The sequence below is a fragment of the Simochromis diagramma genome, unplaced genomic scaffold, assembly GCF_900408965.1.
Source record: "Simochromis diagramma unplaced genomic scaffold, fSimDia1.1 OVJJ01000361.1, whole genome shotgun sequence".
Lineage (NCBI taxonomy): Eukaryota > Metazoa > Chordata > Actinopteri > Cichliformes > Cichlidae > Simochromis > Simochromis diagramma.
In genome coordinates this window covers 9,224,456-9,239,038 of record NW_024386860.1, presented here as the reverse complement: position 1 = coordinate 9,239,038, position 14,583 = coordinate 9,224,456, and the positions used below count along the sequence as shown (strand labels likewise).

The window sequence follows — 14,583 nt, the reverse complement described above, 5'->3', positions numbered from 1 at the left end:
CGGAACTGCGCACACAGTGTTTTGACCCCTGGGCTTTCCTCAATGACCTCCACCCCCTCCGCTTATGGACAGTGAGCCTCAGGGTCCCGGTACACACACGCCCTCATAGGAGTGTGACGCAGTAACAGAGGGCAGAGAGGGTGAGAGGAAGGCGTAAGGAAGGAGGAGGGAGAGCTGGTTGAGGATGCAAATCACTCGTACTGGGTACAACAGAATTCTGACATAAATCGTCAAACATACAAGAGCCTTGTTTATGCTTTGATTAAAGTGAAATACATCAATCTGTGCACTATATACTCGAGATGTTTATTATATAGGTGTACGTGTAGAGGTATTTGAACTTACATTAACAGAACATTTTGTAGTGCTAGATTTGTCAAGCTGTTCTTCTAGACGAGTGCAACTGAAGCAAGCAGGAGTCCTGCTATCACTCTTTGCCTCTTTTGGCCCATTCTGAGCTATTGGCGCACCTTTCCTCTGGTCAGCAGAGTTTGGGCCAAGACCTGTGGTCCCTATCCTGCAGCCTCTATGCTTCTCACTTTTCCTGATGACACATTCACTAGGTTCCCTGCCTGCCTCTTACCCCCCCAGTGGCTCCCAGGAGAAACTGATGGATGGGCCCCATTTATGAAGCTGCTGCAACCAACAAGGATCAATCAAGACCGGGTCACTGAACTGTTGCTGGGCATCAGGTACTCAATTTGTTTCAAACTACTGGAAGTAAGCAAATATATTTTTACCTGCTTTATGTGCAGACAAGACAACATAAAAGATTAGTGGAGATCGTGAGACAAGGAGCAAGAAAGTCCAACCTTTATTTTCTTTTTTTGAAAGTGTGCTTGCTTTACCCTAAATCATGATGCTTTCCTACATTTCAGGGAGTAGAGCAACCTCTGTTGCCCACCCAGGAATAGGATATCAACGGCTAACTGGAAAGGATTTGACAGACAAGTTTCATCATCAGCATATTGTACAATTGATTGAGAGTACTCATTTGGTTAATTAAAATTTCATTTTTAGCACCTTGATGTCCAGTAAGATTCTTAGGAAGCCTCAAATCAGTTCGCTGAAAGAGAACTACCTGCTGAAAATGAGCTAGCTGCAACAATTTATCTCTCAAGGGGGCCTTTTAACAGAGATGTTATTGCATAAGCACAGCTGCAGCTAATAAAATTAATAATGGGTAATTTTGATTAAAGTGAGCTAATGAGCAAGCATTGGCAATAGTGTTATTGTTATCGATGCTTGCTAACTGACACCTAAATCATTTTTAATTGTATTAGCTGCAGCTGTGTCTACCCTGCTGCGACATGTGAAAAGGGCCTGTTAGAGGTGTGCTGCATCCCAAGTCGAGGGCTGCAAACAAAGACGTGTCCTTCAGAGGCTCTGAAGGCTAAGCCAAGCCTGTGTCTCCACCACAGAAAGCAGTCCAGCACTTCAGCACGCAAACAATGTCCTCAGTTGATGTTAAAAATATATAAATGTGACTTCATTTTTTTAGATAATGTATCAGAGCTTCCAAAATATTTAACCTCGGTATACAAGTGTTATTCAGGACTAAATAACACATTAACACATCGTGGGTATCTCAACGTTCAACAAAGCATTACGTGTGTAATATGGAGAACTTCCAAAGTTGTCCTCAAACCTGGATAAAGAGAATGTATTTCTTGATGTTGTTGTGTAAATGGGACAGTTACTGAATTAGAGAGCAACAACACATGAGTGAGAAATGTTATAACCTCAATCTGACACAAAAAGGAAATTGTAGGTCGTACTTGTAACTCAAACTGTGGGGCAAGGATGGCCTGGAATACAGTGCAGAGCCAACTTTAACTGAATATGGCTTTATTTAACTACAGTTCAGCTTGGATCTTAATATTATTATTATTACTACTAATAACACTACTTTTACTACTACCTGTCAGAAAAGAGTGAGGTGTGGGATGCAAGTCTTCTTCATCCTCTTAAAAAGAGTATGCTAAAAACAAGTTTAAGAACCACTATAATAACTTCTGGGAACAAATGCACTTATGGCTCTCTTCTAGTTGCCTTAGATTGGAACACTCATGAAGAACACTAATGCCCCCTAGTGGTAAAAAAAAAAAAAATTATATTTCTTAGCTAACCAGATCATACAGCACCCCTCGAGTCATAGAGCCTGAGAGCTCTCCACTTCTTCACAAGCAAAGAAATCCTTAAAATATAAGTTGTCTCCAAATCAAGAAATTAAATCCAATTGCAAGTTCTTTTGATATTTATTTGAAACAAATTAAGCATAGTTGATAAATATATACAAAACTGAATTTTTATCCTTTGCCTCTGCTGTGCAGACCCATAGGATTCGAGAAGTTCATTATTTCCAAGTATCACCTCCCGACAGTGATTTTCTTTCCCTCCTCTTGTCAACGTTTCCTCTTAGCTTCAAACTTGTAAATTGCTGCAGAACTGGTGGTCTCCTTCTTTACCTTCACTTTCTTGAACTTATCCTGGACAAAGGCAAAACATAAAAAAAAAAAACTGAAATGAAGACAGTCATAGCACACCAGCACCAAAACTTTTAAGAACCATGTCCTCCTCACCTGCAGGTCCTTACGGGTCTGAATTTTCTGGCTGATGACAAACATTTTCTTTTCTCTGTCAATTCGCTGGGAAAGTATCTTGTATTGATGTTTCCTTTGCTTTGCCAGTTTCTACAGGTACAAATCACATAGACCCATCAGTGGAATGAAATGCCGAATCTTAAACTTTATTACCAATGAACAATTCTGAGGAGCTAAATTTTAAAGAAATATTCAAAAAATGAATAAATATCATCTCCACAAACCCCCAGAGCACGCGGGTCTACAGCTCCCTGTATTCTCTTGGTTTCCAGTGTTCCCAGACTTGGTCTGTTGTACACTCTGTCCACCAGCTCCGGAGCTGTGTTGAGGTGGTCCGCCAGGTTAAATGACTGCACTGAGGGAGAATAAAAACAACTTCTCAGGCAATCTCAAGACTGAAAGCACAAGAGGAAAAGGATAGTTTGTGTGCACAGCACTTACACATTTCCAAGCACTCACTAAATTTATTAAATCTACCAAACGCTTATATTTACCTTCTTTTTTGGAGTCCACAAAAAATGTGTGCTTGTTTTTTGGTTTGCTCTCTGCATCCAGAAGATGGAGCTCTCCTTTCAGCCTCTCAATTTTCTGGAAGTACATCATATACCCAGAAAGATTAACCGAGGCACCACCACAGATATAAATGATGGTGATAATATCTATGCTCATGCTGCTGCCACTGCCCTTAAACTACTAGACACATGTACCACCACAGAGCCCTCTCATTCGTTACTGCAGATAGCTACTGGAAATTTGCCTTTTCAGGAACAGAAACCCTTCATCCCCCTTTATATTCCAGTACTCTGTGGAGCCTTTGGAAACTGAACAGTTTTCAGAGGGGAACAACTTTTACCATTTGGTTTAACATTTGATTGTGATGTGATGCAATGATTTGTATGTTGAGAAGTTATTTCTTTGTTGTTTTAGGTCTTCTTTATGTTTCCAAATTGCGAACTCATGCTGTTGGAAAGAGTCATGCACAATATGCATGTTAAAAATATTAGTGCAAGGATAATATGTAGCCTGGGTACACTGCCCTGCAAAGTAACCACTTCCAAAATGGTATCGTGAGTATTTAAAAATTACACTGCAGTAGCATTGCTTTTAACATTTAAGGGGTATAATTTATATCCATACCATTCTTCACCTTTGCTATTCGTGTGTATTGACTTAATTTTCAGATCTTCACAGGTGCATTTCTGATGTCTAAAACAAACTCTGAACATCTCTCATTAGGAAAGCTTCATACACGCCAAATTCACTTGTTACTGGTCCTGCATCAGCAGTGTGTTTGGGGTCATGATCATGCCAAAGAATGAAGCCGCTGCCAATCAGAAGCTTTCCAGAAGGTGTTACGTGGAGACTCAAAATCTCGCTGTACTTTTTGGGTTCGTAATTTTATCAGTTTTAACAAGATCTTCAACACGACTGGCTGAAATGCTGCCTCACACCGTGACAGAGGCTCAGTGTTCTCCAGATGGCCGTAGACACTCACTGTCGTACTTCTCTCCTGACCTGCGCCGTACATATTTATGACAATTTGAAGCAAAAATTTCAATTTGGATTCACCACTCCATAAGACGTGTTGCCACTGATTGTCAGCTGAGTTGTTATTTAATTTGGGATACCTCAGCCTGTTCCCGTTGCTTAAGAATGGCTTGTGTCAGGCCATATTTATTCCTATTTTTTAAGCACATGACTTTTTTAGTTATTGTTCATCTGCTGCAGATACTTTTTAAGCCCCGCCACTTCTGTTGTCCTCCCTTTGGTTTTCAGCTAATAGCACTTTGCCAAATTGTCTTCTATGTGTAGACAGACAAGTAGTTAATAAATTGAGGAGCATTTTTAATGCTTGGATGATTGGCAGATCAGTATTAAATACTATTTTAAATAATTACAAGAAAGACTGGCTCGTTTGAAGCAGTATATAAAGAAATGAAGGGTGAGTCAAGACTTTTGCACATTACTTTACCACAGTAGTTACTGGCTCAAAGACGTTATGATGTCACCAACCAACTAATTATCTATCAGTCAGATGCCTAGTGTAATCCAGTAAGATGATTTGTAGTAATTAATCTCATAACTGGTCAACAAGCATTTCCAAAAAATCCAAAACAACAACAACAAAAACAAAACCCAACAACATCACACTAATTGAACAGAGCAGAAAAATGCAAATTTGGTTATAAGGCAATGAGATAAGCTGTGGCCACTGAGCCTACTTTAAGTGAAAAGTGAGCCTATTAACAAGTCAGTTTTGCCACAGTGGTGGTATTTTGTTTCTTCTGCATGACTTATTACATGGAAATTAAAGGTTACCTTAACTTCTGCAACCCTTTTCATCTCCACGTAGTTGATATCCTGCGTCCTCATCATTTTCTTCTGTTCCTCGGTCACCTCCTCCTGCTCTTTTGGTTTTTTAATTACGTGAACTCCATCCTGTCAACACACCACAAGATAAAAAACAAACAAACGCTCAGGCAAAACTCATATATGACCAAATCTATGAAGCAAGGAGGTGCTTCTTGTTGCTTTAATACCTGCAGTGCAGAACTGATCATCTTGAAGTAAAATTCATCTGGGTTCTTCTCCAGAGCTTTCTTTCGCAGAGCAGCGAGTGTGTTCTGTTTCTTATGATAGTCACTATACCAACAGACAAGGCAAACTTAAACATCTTATCTTCAAAATGTAAACACAACTATAAAGTGTGGCAAAAAACTTGCACTTTTCCTTACTCTGCACGGAGTTTGTAGTCCTTCTTCTTCTCCAGCAATCCCAGTTGTTTCCTGAAGCCGGGCTACACACGCACACACAAACAGACAGGACAGATCCAACATTAGTATCTATTACTGTAAGTGTGTGTGTCAGAAAAACAACCGAACACACGAGAAGTGTGTTGTTTTGCCTTGGCTAATAGGCTAACGAGCTAGCCAACAACATTGCAACGCTCACCTGAGATCTTTCATGGTGGTTTCTCTGTCGAGATTTCAGTGCCTTTCGGAACGAGGACATATTTGTGAAATGACCCCGACCGTATACACGCAAAAATAAGTTAAAATAGGTGAATATATGACTTATTAAGCACACACACACACAGATATCTAAAGCCTCCTTGCTGCCTCTGGTTTCTAGTGCTTCCCTGTGAGAGGGACACGTGGGTTCCTGCCTGATTCAGAGCGAGCCGTTTTTCATTTCGCTGTCGCAGATTCGCAACTCAAAATCCGTTGAAAATGTCGTCATATTTTTAAAATCTGGAGCTCAGCAACAAGTTGTATAACTATTTAAAATTCTATATTATTTTTCATTTACATTTTAAATAAAATTAAACATGTTTTAGACAAATTAGAATAGTCGGTATTTTGGTGTTGCCTATTGTACATTCGAGTAGTAACACTAGGGGGCACTGTTGCATTTGAAATGTTGATAAGATAACCTGCACGTGCGCTTCAGTGTATTACACAGAGGAGAGAAGAAAATATTAAGCAAAGCATTTTTGGATATATTTAAATAGTAAACCCAGCTAAAAATTCATTATTATATTTTTCTGCACATTTGTAATCTTTATCCAAAAACATACATTAAATATATAGGCTATTCTTTTTAATACTTACATGGGCTTTCTGGTGAAAATACTACTGAAAATCTGTTTTATTAAAACCCAGCATTTTTCTGATTCTGACTATAGACGATTGAAAGGTAATTAAGTATTTTGATTATTAAACTTTTTTTTATTGATAATTTTAATATTTTTTAAAACAGTAATATTAAATTATGAAGTTATTTTGATATTATTAGTCTACATAGATGGGGAAAAACAGTGACATATTAACCAGTTATTTAATACATTTTCTAATAAATGTTATGTTTAAAAAAATCAACTAATGTAATATCATTGAAATCCGAAGCCCTGTAATTTGGTTGTCTTTTGGTTTTAAATGTTGGGTCTATAATACTACAGTTGTCGTGCTGTAAGGCTTACTGGCAAAGACAAACTGAATTAATCTTATTTATCTAACAAGTACTCTCAGGCTATATACAAGCCAGGCTTGGCACAGGAAAAAAAAAACCCAAAACAAGTGAGGGTCATCATAGTACAGCTAACGTAATATGTGTTTGGCTGCACTACTCATACACCAAATTGCTTTGGTTATTATAATAACAGCCAGCATTTGCCAGAGAGCACAGTTAACACTAATTGGTAATACATTTATGTTTTTCCAACATGAGCATTCACTGCGTGTTTCTGTTGGGATTCCAGACCCCTATTTTGATTAATACCCAGTCCAACAGGCCTAAAAAGGATTACACAGAAATCCTGTAATATGCCTTAAAACAATCACATGCTCTCAAACAGAAAACAAACTCAATTACACTTAAAACATTTATATGTGCTTTTCTTATGGCTATAGAACTAAGACACTGTGACTTTAGCTCATATGCTTTAAATGAAATATATACATGAGGAATTTCTGTGTTTTTCTTTCTTTCCACTCTGAAGATGAGGGTCAACCTTTCTCTCTGTGAGAAAAGATTCTCCACTTCCTGACATTTCGGGGAGACAAAGACAAAGCCGCAACGGCACCAGTCCCTAATCTCACCCAGGTTCTCAACTCTCTGTGGGACAAAGCCAGCGAGACAGAGAGTGATATTCCACTTAACGGCCATTTTCTCCAATGGAAGCCCACTATCTCCTCACCAACCGCAAGGAATTTGTTTTATATGTGCGAGATTTGCCTGGCATGCAGAATGTCTTGCGGGTGATGAGACCTCTGAATGGGATCAGTTTTTCCACATTATGTCACGGGCTTGTTTATCAGTGTGATGGCTAATCACCCCAATTCCTGTGAAGGTTTCAGCCCAAGGCCCCACTGATCCACTCACCCACTAACATGTATTTAACTAGGCAAACACAGACTGCAGCCAGGATTTACGGGTTAATGTCTGCCTTCTGACTTACTGGGCTCCGTGCTGTTTAATTCATGTGAGTATTTATCATTACAAGTAAAATGCCTGGTGAGCCACGGCAGGGGTAAATGCTACTTTGGAAATCAGGGACTTGTAACGAGCTGACACAAGAACAGGAGCACAACAGCTTGTGGGTTTGTTCATGGTCAGCAATGGAGGAATGCCCTTGCAGAGCAGATGCAGAGCCATTGGGTTTTCAAATATGACCTCGTAAAAATAACACTGCTGACATATTGTGAGGCTGCTGCACTCGGGGTGAGCTCAGGACTTTGGTATGTCTCCCCTGGCCGTGGTTGGTCTTCATCTGCAACGGGCCATTTGACCAACCCAGTCGAAAAATGGACGGGCTACAAATTTCTCCTGTGTGATTATTTAGTTGTATCTCCTAAGAGATTGAATAAGTTGTTGCTGTCAGCGGTGGAAAGTAGTGTTCGGAAAATTCTATTTACATCATTTCTATTTTCTAGTACATTGTATATATAACCTTTATTCTTAGATGGAAATATCAAACTTTTTACAACATCTGGCAGCTACACTTCAAACTGACTTAAGAATTCATTGGAGTGAACCCATTATGCCTACTTCTATATCCACAATGCCTTTTTCTTGGCACACAATTTAATATAATCCCTATTTACTTCATACCAGGACTTCATGCAGTTGCTCAGTCATCTACTTTCAAGATGCTGTAGCTCTTCCCCCTTTAAGGAAGCCTTTAGGCCAACTTTCTCCTGATTGGCTGCCTATTGCAAACAGAAGATGAAGATGTTTTCATGTAGTTAGCAATTCTGTCAAGCATCTTTCCTCTTATGAATTCCTCATATGGTTTAGTTTAGATAACTAAGAAGGTAAAATGACCCAACATTAAGAAAAGAGCATTAATAAACAAAACAAGAAGAAACACTCAGTATTATATTATATACCCCAGAAGGATCCATTGAGCACCCCTGATTTATCTTGTGACTGATATACTAGATAGTTTAAAAGTATTTATATTGATTCAGTCTAATGGTGTAACATATAGTAATGTGATGCATAGCTTTTCCCTTGTAATAGAACAGTGTTACATTCTGCTTCTTTATGCCCAGTTCCCAGTAAATTACAACATAGGGGCACTACTGGGTGGGATTCTCACAATAGTATGTTAACCACAAACTCTTGTAAAACAAAATTGTCTACTATTAAGTGTTGATATGGTGCTTATTTTCTCTGCTTGAGTTTTGAGAGTGTATATTGTGCCATAACTGGTTTTATACTCCAAGCAATCATGGCTGCAAAGTGTAGAAAAAAGGGTTAGTGTTTTTAGATCAGACCTGATGTGCTTTGTAAATAAGCTCTAATTGCTGATATCATCAAAAGCCTTTATTTTGAAATTGATAGTCTTGTGATAGGTTATTTTGAGTTTATCTTAGATAGATAGTGTGCGCCACGTGCTTCTCTATCTAAAGCTACAAAGACATTGTAAATTCAATTTAAGTATCCAAACACCATTTGAGTTCATGCTATTTTGTGCCTCTCACCACTGATTATGTCGATATTTTTATTACATTATAGCGGGACATCACGATGTCCACTTGCCATTATGTATCTGGTGAAAACACACACAAATTGTACAGGACACATTTAGATATCACTCAAGTGGGGCATTTAGCAATTTAATAACACCATTGGTCTTGTGCTCAGGGTTAAGTTGTTCATTTGAGCTAATTTGCTTCAGATGTTTCAAAGCCACACATCCAAGAAAAGAGCGTGTTGTGTGTAGTTTAGCACATAATAATCAAAAACATTCATTGCATAGCATTCACTTTAGACATTGTGATCCATTTCTGTTCATGATCAAGTCACATTCAGTTGACTCATATTAAAGCTTTAACTTGTTTTGCAAAAGTAAAATATAAATGTTTAAGGTAAAGGTCACAATTAAGTTGGTTACAAAGTAAGAAACTCATCGGACTATCTCGACCACGATGAATTGACAGGCCTGTAATCCTGTAATGTTTCACACAGCCTGATGGGACCACGCCTCAGAGTGTAAAATTAGAATTCATAATTAGGGGGTTGCGTGGAAGTGAGGGGTCAAACGAGTGTGGATCACACTCTTTCAGTTTTCAAAGAACCATGAAAAACAACATGCCACATGGTCGGAGGGTTTTGTTTTGAACTTTAACTTAATATGGGATATCCTCTGTTGCTCGTCCATAAACAATCAAGAAACAACGATGCCATATTAAGTGAATGAAATTAGCAGGAATTTATATTGTAGTGTTTAGTACTTCTGAGCACTGGCATTTCTTGTGAAAGTCTTATTTGAATGAGAAGTGTATTGACTGATCGCTGTTCTTATTTACTGATGGTGGTGCAGCTGTTACACAAAGTATGTCCACAATGCAATACAAACATCTAGTCAGTTATTTATCATAGAGTGAAGAGATCTTTTCATCTCTCTGCAATAAATTTGCATGAAACTTGCTTTAAATAGTGAGTTGAATCCCAGTGATAACAAATAGCTAACAGATAGCTGAGGATGGACAATTTTTCTTGATCAGAGAGTTTTAAGTTAGTATGTTAGTGCCTTACAGCCAGAGGGTTTTTCAGATGGCTAAAATAGTGTCTGAAACCTTTTAGCCCTTTACACTGGCACATTTCTGAAACTGTCACTCGGCACACATCACCCAGAGACTAATCCTGTTTTGTTAGGTGGAAGTGAGAAAGGTTTGAAATTCTCCTGCATGGTCTGTTTTTGTTGTTTGCAAAGCTGTTTGTGACACTTTTGATTGAAATGCAGTGTAACGTGAATAATGTCTTCCAGGAGAAAACGCGCACCATGGTTCACATCTGCGTGGCGTTGTGACGTTTTTTACTTGACCTTTATGTGGCCTTTGATTGAGGCCATCCTAAAATAAGAGTATCAAATAGCTTGCCTTGCAAGAAGCATATAAACCACAGAGAAGGTTTGAAAATTGAGATCATCAAACAGTGAGAAGATTAATTACTGGTTCAAATCACAGATATGGTCAGATGGTGCGGTGGCTATTATGGTCTTATCTCCGCCTTACTGAAAACTTGCAGAGCACCCTTAAAGGGAAAATCTATGAGAGGGTCTTCAGTATAGCTGCAAACAGCAGCATGTAATAATAACAATACTGACATCCTTGAAATGAAGTCCTGCAATGAGCTTAAACAGTGGTTAAAAACAGCTTTTTTTGACCACAGGATGATCTTAGGGGCCGCATCAAAGCAGCATAGGTCAGTATGAGGTCGCCAAGGATTGCTTTGAACTGTGAACTGCAATACAAAGCTATACTAGCAGACTAAAAATATGGAGTTGAAAATTAGCACCACAGTTGTTTAATTACACATATTGAACTGTTAAATGTTGAGATTTTTTCACCAATTCACAAACAGTTATTTTTTGAAAACTTGTCCTACAAACAGTGTGGTCTTTGTGTTCTTTGCTATGTTTGAGCTGCTGCTGTGTATATGGTTGAATCCCTAACCACAGAAAGTGTATGGTGACTGCCGACCTGAACGTGCCGTACTGTTTATCATGCATGGAGGCAATTCTGCCAACGATACTGTGTTTAATGGGTTGGGAACTGTAATGACTCAAATGGAGATATCAGGATCATTCACTGTATGACAAAACAGCAGCCAGCTGCATCCAGGGGAAAATGTCACTCCCACTTGTTGAGTCATGACAAAAAATGAAACATGGGATGTTGAGAAATGACCCACACTTTAAAATAGGGAAGTGTAATTTAGCAACTGGGTTTGCTCTTTACCCTTTTTGGTAATGTAACTGCATGAAAAGGTCAATAAATGTCACTTAAAAAGCAAGAGATTTGTGTGTTTTAGAAAAGCAAGAATGTCTTAATAGATATCTAGGCTGCTTGCTGCTGTTCACTTTCACCAGTTAATATTTATACTTACACATTATTTAGACTATAGGAAATATAAAGTCTCTATTTGAAGCCAAGTCATTAATATCTGGAATTGATCTGAGAACAAAATGTCAGAGCATTTGAACACTATTATATGCATCCATTCATGCTTTATTTTTTTAAAATTTTTTTATCGAAATGTATTTTATTTTTTTTACCCGCTTCTCCAGTTGAGGGTGCTGGGCTGGCTGGAGTCTATCCCAGCTCTCATAGAGTGGTCACGTCTCATGTGTATTAACTCTAAACATTGCATGGGAGGTTCACAGATAATTTCACATTCATCTGTCAGACTTTTTACTTCTGTGTCCTAGATGCTTGATTTATTTACTAACCGGCTGATTGCTTGTCAGAATTAATTAAGGAAGCTCGTGAGCAGTATCGCCTTCTCCACCATACTTATTGTAAGTCGGTGTTTCCTGTTAAGGATATTAACTCGGCTATAATATGTAATTCTACTAAAACTGACAGCAGCACGGAAAAAATAAGGCCCGGTTGGGATGTACCCTCCACTGCCTAGACTACTCTCAGGTCTCGTTTGAAGTCGCTGCAGGGAGGGAGGAAGGGAGGAATGTTTTTTGGGGGGGCGGGATCTTGTGACTCACCAGCAACTTCCTCAGTAGTAGGACAAAAGTAGCCGGCAAGCTGCATCCCTCTCTGCCGCAGAGGTTTATCAACAGTCAGAGGAAACACAAAAAGTTGCACAGTTGCGGGCGACACGTCGGAGGAGCGATCTGCGAACTGATCCCAGTCCTGATCTGAGCGAGTGCCTGCTGACACAGAGGAGGAGGCGGGTTACCACTTTGAAGTTCCAAAGGTGCCTCCAGACTTCAGAGACCCCTGGTAGGATTCAACTTTCTTTTAAAAAAAATATAGAGAGAGATACAGACTTTTCCTCTCCTTATTATCACGGTATTCCTTTTTACTAAACAATTAATTTACCTTTCAAGCAGGATGGATCAAAAGATGGATCATGGCAAAATAAAGTAACTTATACATACTGATTCTTGGTGAGGTATTCAGCTGAAAATACATTTCACAAAGAATCTCGAGTTTAAAGAACTTAAAGTGTTGTAATTACTAGTTGTGTCATTACTATTTTATATTCAGTACATGGATAATAAATAACAGCCTCTGATTGTGTCTCGTGGCAAAAGTTTACTCTTTGTGAAATGTATTTTCAGCTGAATAGTGATCAGCTTACTGAAATACTGATTATTATTAGTTGTCTTTCATGTGGTTGAACTGGTAGCACTGCACTTAGCTGCACAGTATGAGCTTCATGTATAATTTAACATCTTAAGATCACATTTACTCTGTACTATTCATGTTGGGAATTGCAAGAAAAGAGCAGGCTTGGGCTTGACATTATGACAAGTATTAATCCTTCACACCTTAGTCAAACACAGGGCCCGTGGATAAGCCTGCAAAGTAAAACCCAGAGACATTTCAGGGGGTCTGGATCTTTTCTGTCTGTCTATATGTTTTTCTCCTTTCTTTTCTCCTTTGCTTTTCCTTATTATTGTAAAACAGTATATGCAAACATGCAAATGAGGCATAAAACAAACAATGGAGAAACAGAGTGTGTTAGTTTGTGTGACCCACTGAACTGTGTCGAGGAAGGATTAAGGAGGAACTTTTGTGCCACTGAAGCTCCTGGCTGAGCAACGTGTGAAGGCCTCACGGAGCAAAGTCCCTCGGGCTTAACTTGTCATTTCTCCAGCGGAACAAAGTGGGGTATGGCAGTGTGCGTCTGGGATGGGTGTGTCCGTACTGCAACTTTGAGGTTTGTGTTGGGCGTGTATCGTGACATCATAATGCATAGTAGCAGTGTCATCCTTGTGGTGATTGTTTGGTGTTTCATCTGTTGTGTCATGCGGGTGCAGTGGACATGCGGTGAGAGTAACGTGTTCACAATGGGATAAAGTTTAATCCAAGGATTGAAGATGGAAATGGTGTTTATTTTTATTTCTACAGCGTAAGCAGATTACAGACACAAAGTATTGTGTTTTTTTCTTGGGTATAGTTGGAAGGGCTTTCAGGGACATAACGACTGCTGTTGTGCTGACACTACATGTGATGCCAAGTTACAGACTGAAGATGCAAATTCAGTTTTTCCATTGTGTTAGGAGGATTTTTATTACATTGCAGTGCCTGTAACAGATCATTAACATACAAAGATTTGGTCAAGTTAAATTCTAACCATGCTTTGAATCACTAGGGATCTCAGAAACACAGAAACTGTTATGCAGCACTGACATACGGTATTGTCACCATATAAAGTTGATATGGCACTTACAGTTGCATATTTGCATATCCAGCAGATAAGGAACAACACAGGCTTTTGTTTAGAGCTCTGAAGTTGGCCAAACAGTGAGCATAGCTGTGATATTGACTTTCCTTTCTTAGTTTTGTTCTCTCAACTAGTTCCTGTTTGTTAGCTTTGTCTGTCTGGAACTCAGCATGTAGTTTACAGTCACACTTTCCAGCTTTAGCTGGGAATAGGGTTTAATGAGAGCAGAGATACGCAGTGAGCACAATAAAGTTAGGATGAGAACATGAGAAATGAGAAAATAATGAGGCAAAAATGCTGATACTCTTTGCCAATGAAGGAACCTGCGGATCTGGGTGATGTCTTTGTGATGAGCAAATGCTTATGCATAGTCTCTTGATCCATTGTTAAAATTAAATTATTATTAGATTTAAAGTAAGGGCTTGACTCCTGAAACCCAGTGGTTCCTTAAAAACATATGTCTTTGTGGAGCAGCTGAGGCCTAGGAGCCCGAGGCAGTCCTCTACTAATTAGAAGGTCACTGGTTCAATCCCTGACTACTGTAATCTGTATGCTGAAGTATCCTTGGGCAAGTTTTTGAGCCCTGAGTTTACCCCAGTGCATTCATTGGTGTGTGAGTGTTGCTCATGATGGTTAGGCAAGGTGCTTATACATAAAGTAACGTGATGAAGGCTTGTAGTAGAAAGTGCTTTGAGTCCCCATTTAATGCAGAAAAATGCTAAATGAATTATTAAATAAGGTGTGTTTTAATGCAAAGACAACAACTGTTTAAATCAACATTAGA

At 39.0% G+C, this 14,583-nt stretch overlaps 2 protein-coding genes across 2 annotated transcripts in view; one reads left to right on the top strand and one right to left on the bottom strand.

Moving 5' to 3' along the window:
• Window positions 1-2,239: 2,239 nt before the first annotated feature.
• Window positions 2,240-5,760, bottom strand: utp11 (UTP11 small subunit processome component). Its single transcript, XM_040030381.1, has 8 exons — window positions 5,556-5,760; window positions 5,339-5,400; window positions 5,144-5,246; window positions 4,923-5,042; window positions 3,098-3,191; window positions 2,828-2,958; window positions 2,583-2,693; window positions 2,240-2,489 (listed from the first exon to the last, which is right to left on the bottom strand). The coding sequence occupies exons 1-8, from the start codon at window positions 5,613-5,615 to the stop codon at window positions 2,406-2,408; spliced, it is 765 nt and encodes a 254-aa protein (XP_039886315.1). The 5' UTR covers window positions 5,616-5,760; the 3' UTR covers window positions 2,240-2,405.
• Window positions 5,761-12,134: 6,374 nt separating this feature from the next.
• Window positions 12,135-14,583, top strand: part of fhl3a (four and a half LIM domains 3a) — a 28,352-nt gene continuing 25,903 nt past the window's right edge. The window contains exon 1 of the mRNA XM_040030380.1: window positions 12,135-12,349. The gene's annotated coding sequence lies outside the window, so the exon portion shown is untranslated. The remainder of the gene's footprint in view (window positions 12,350-14,583) is intronic.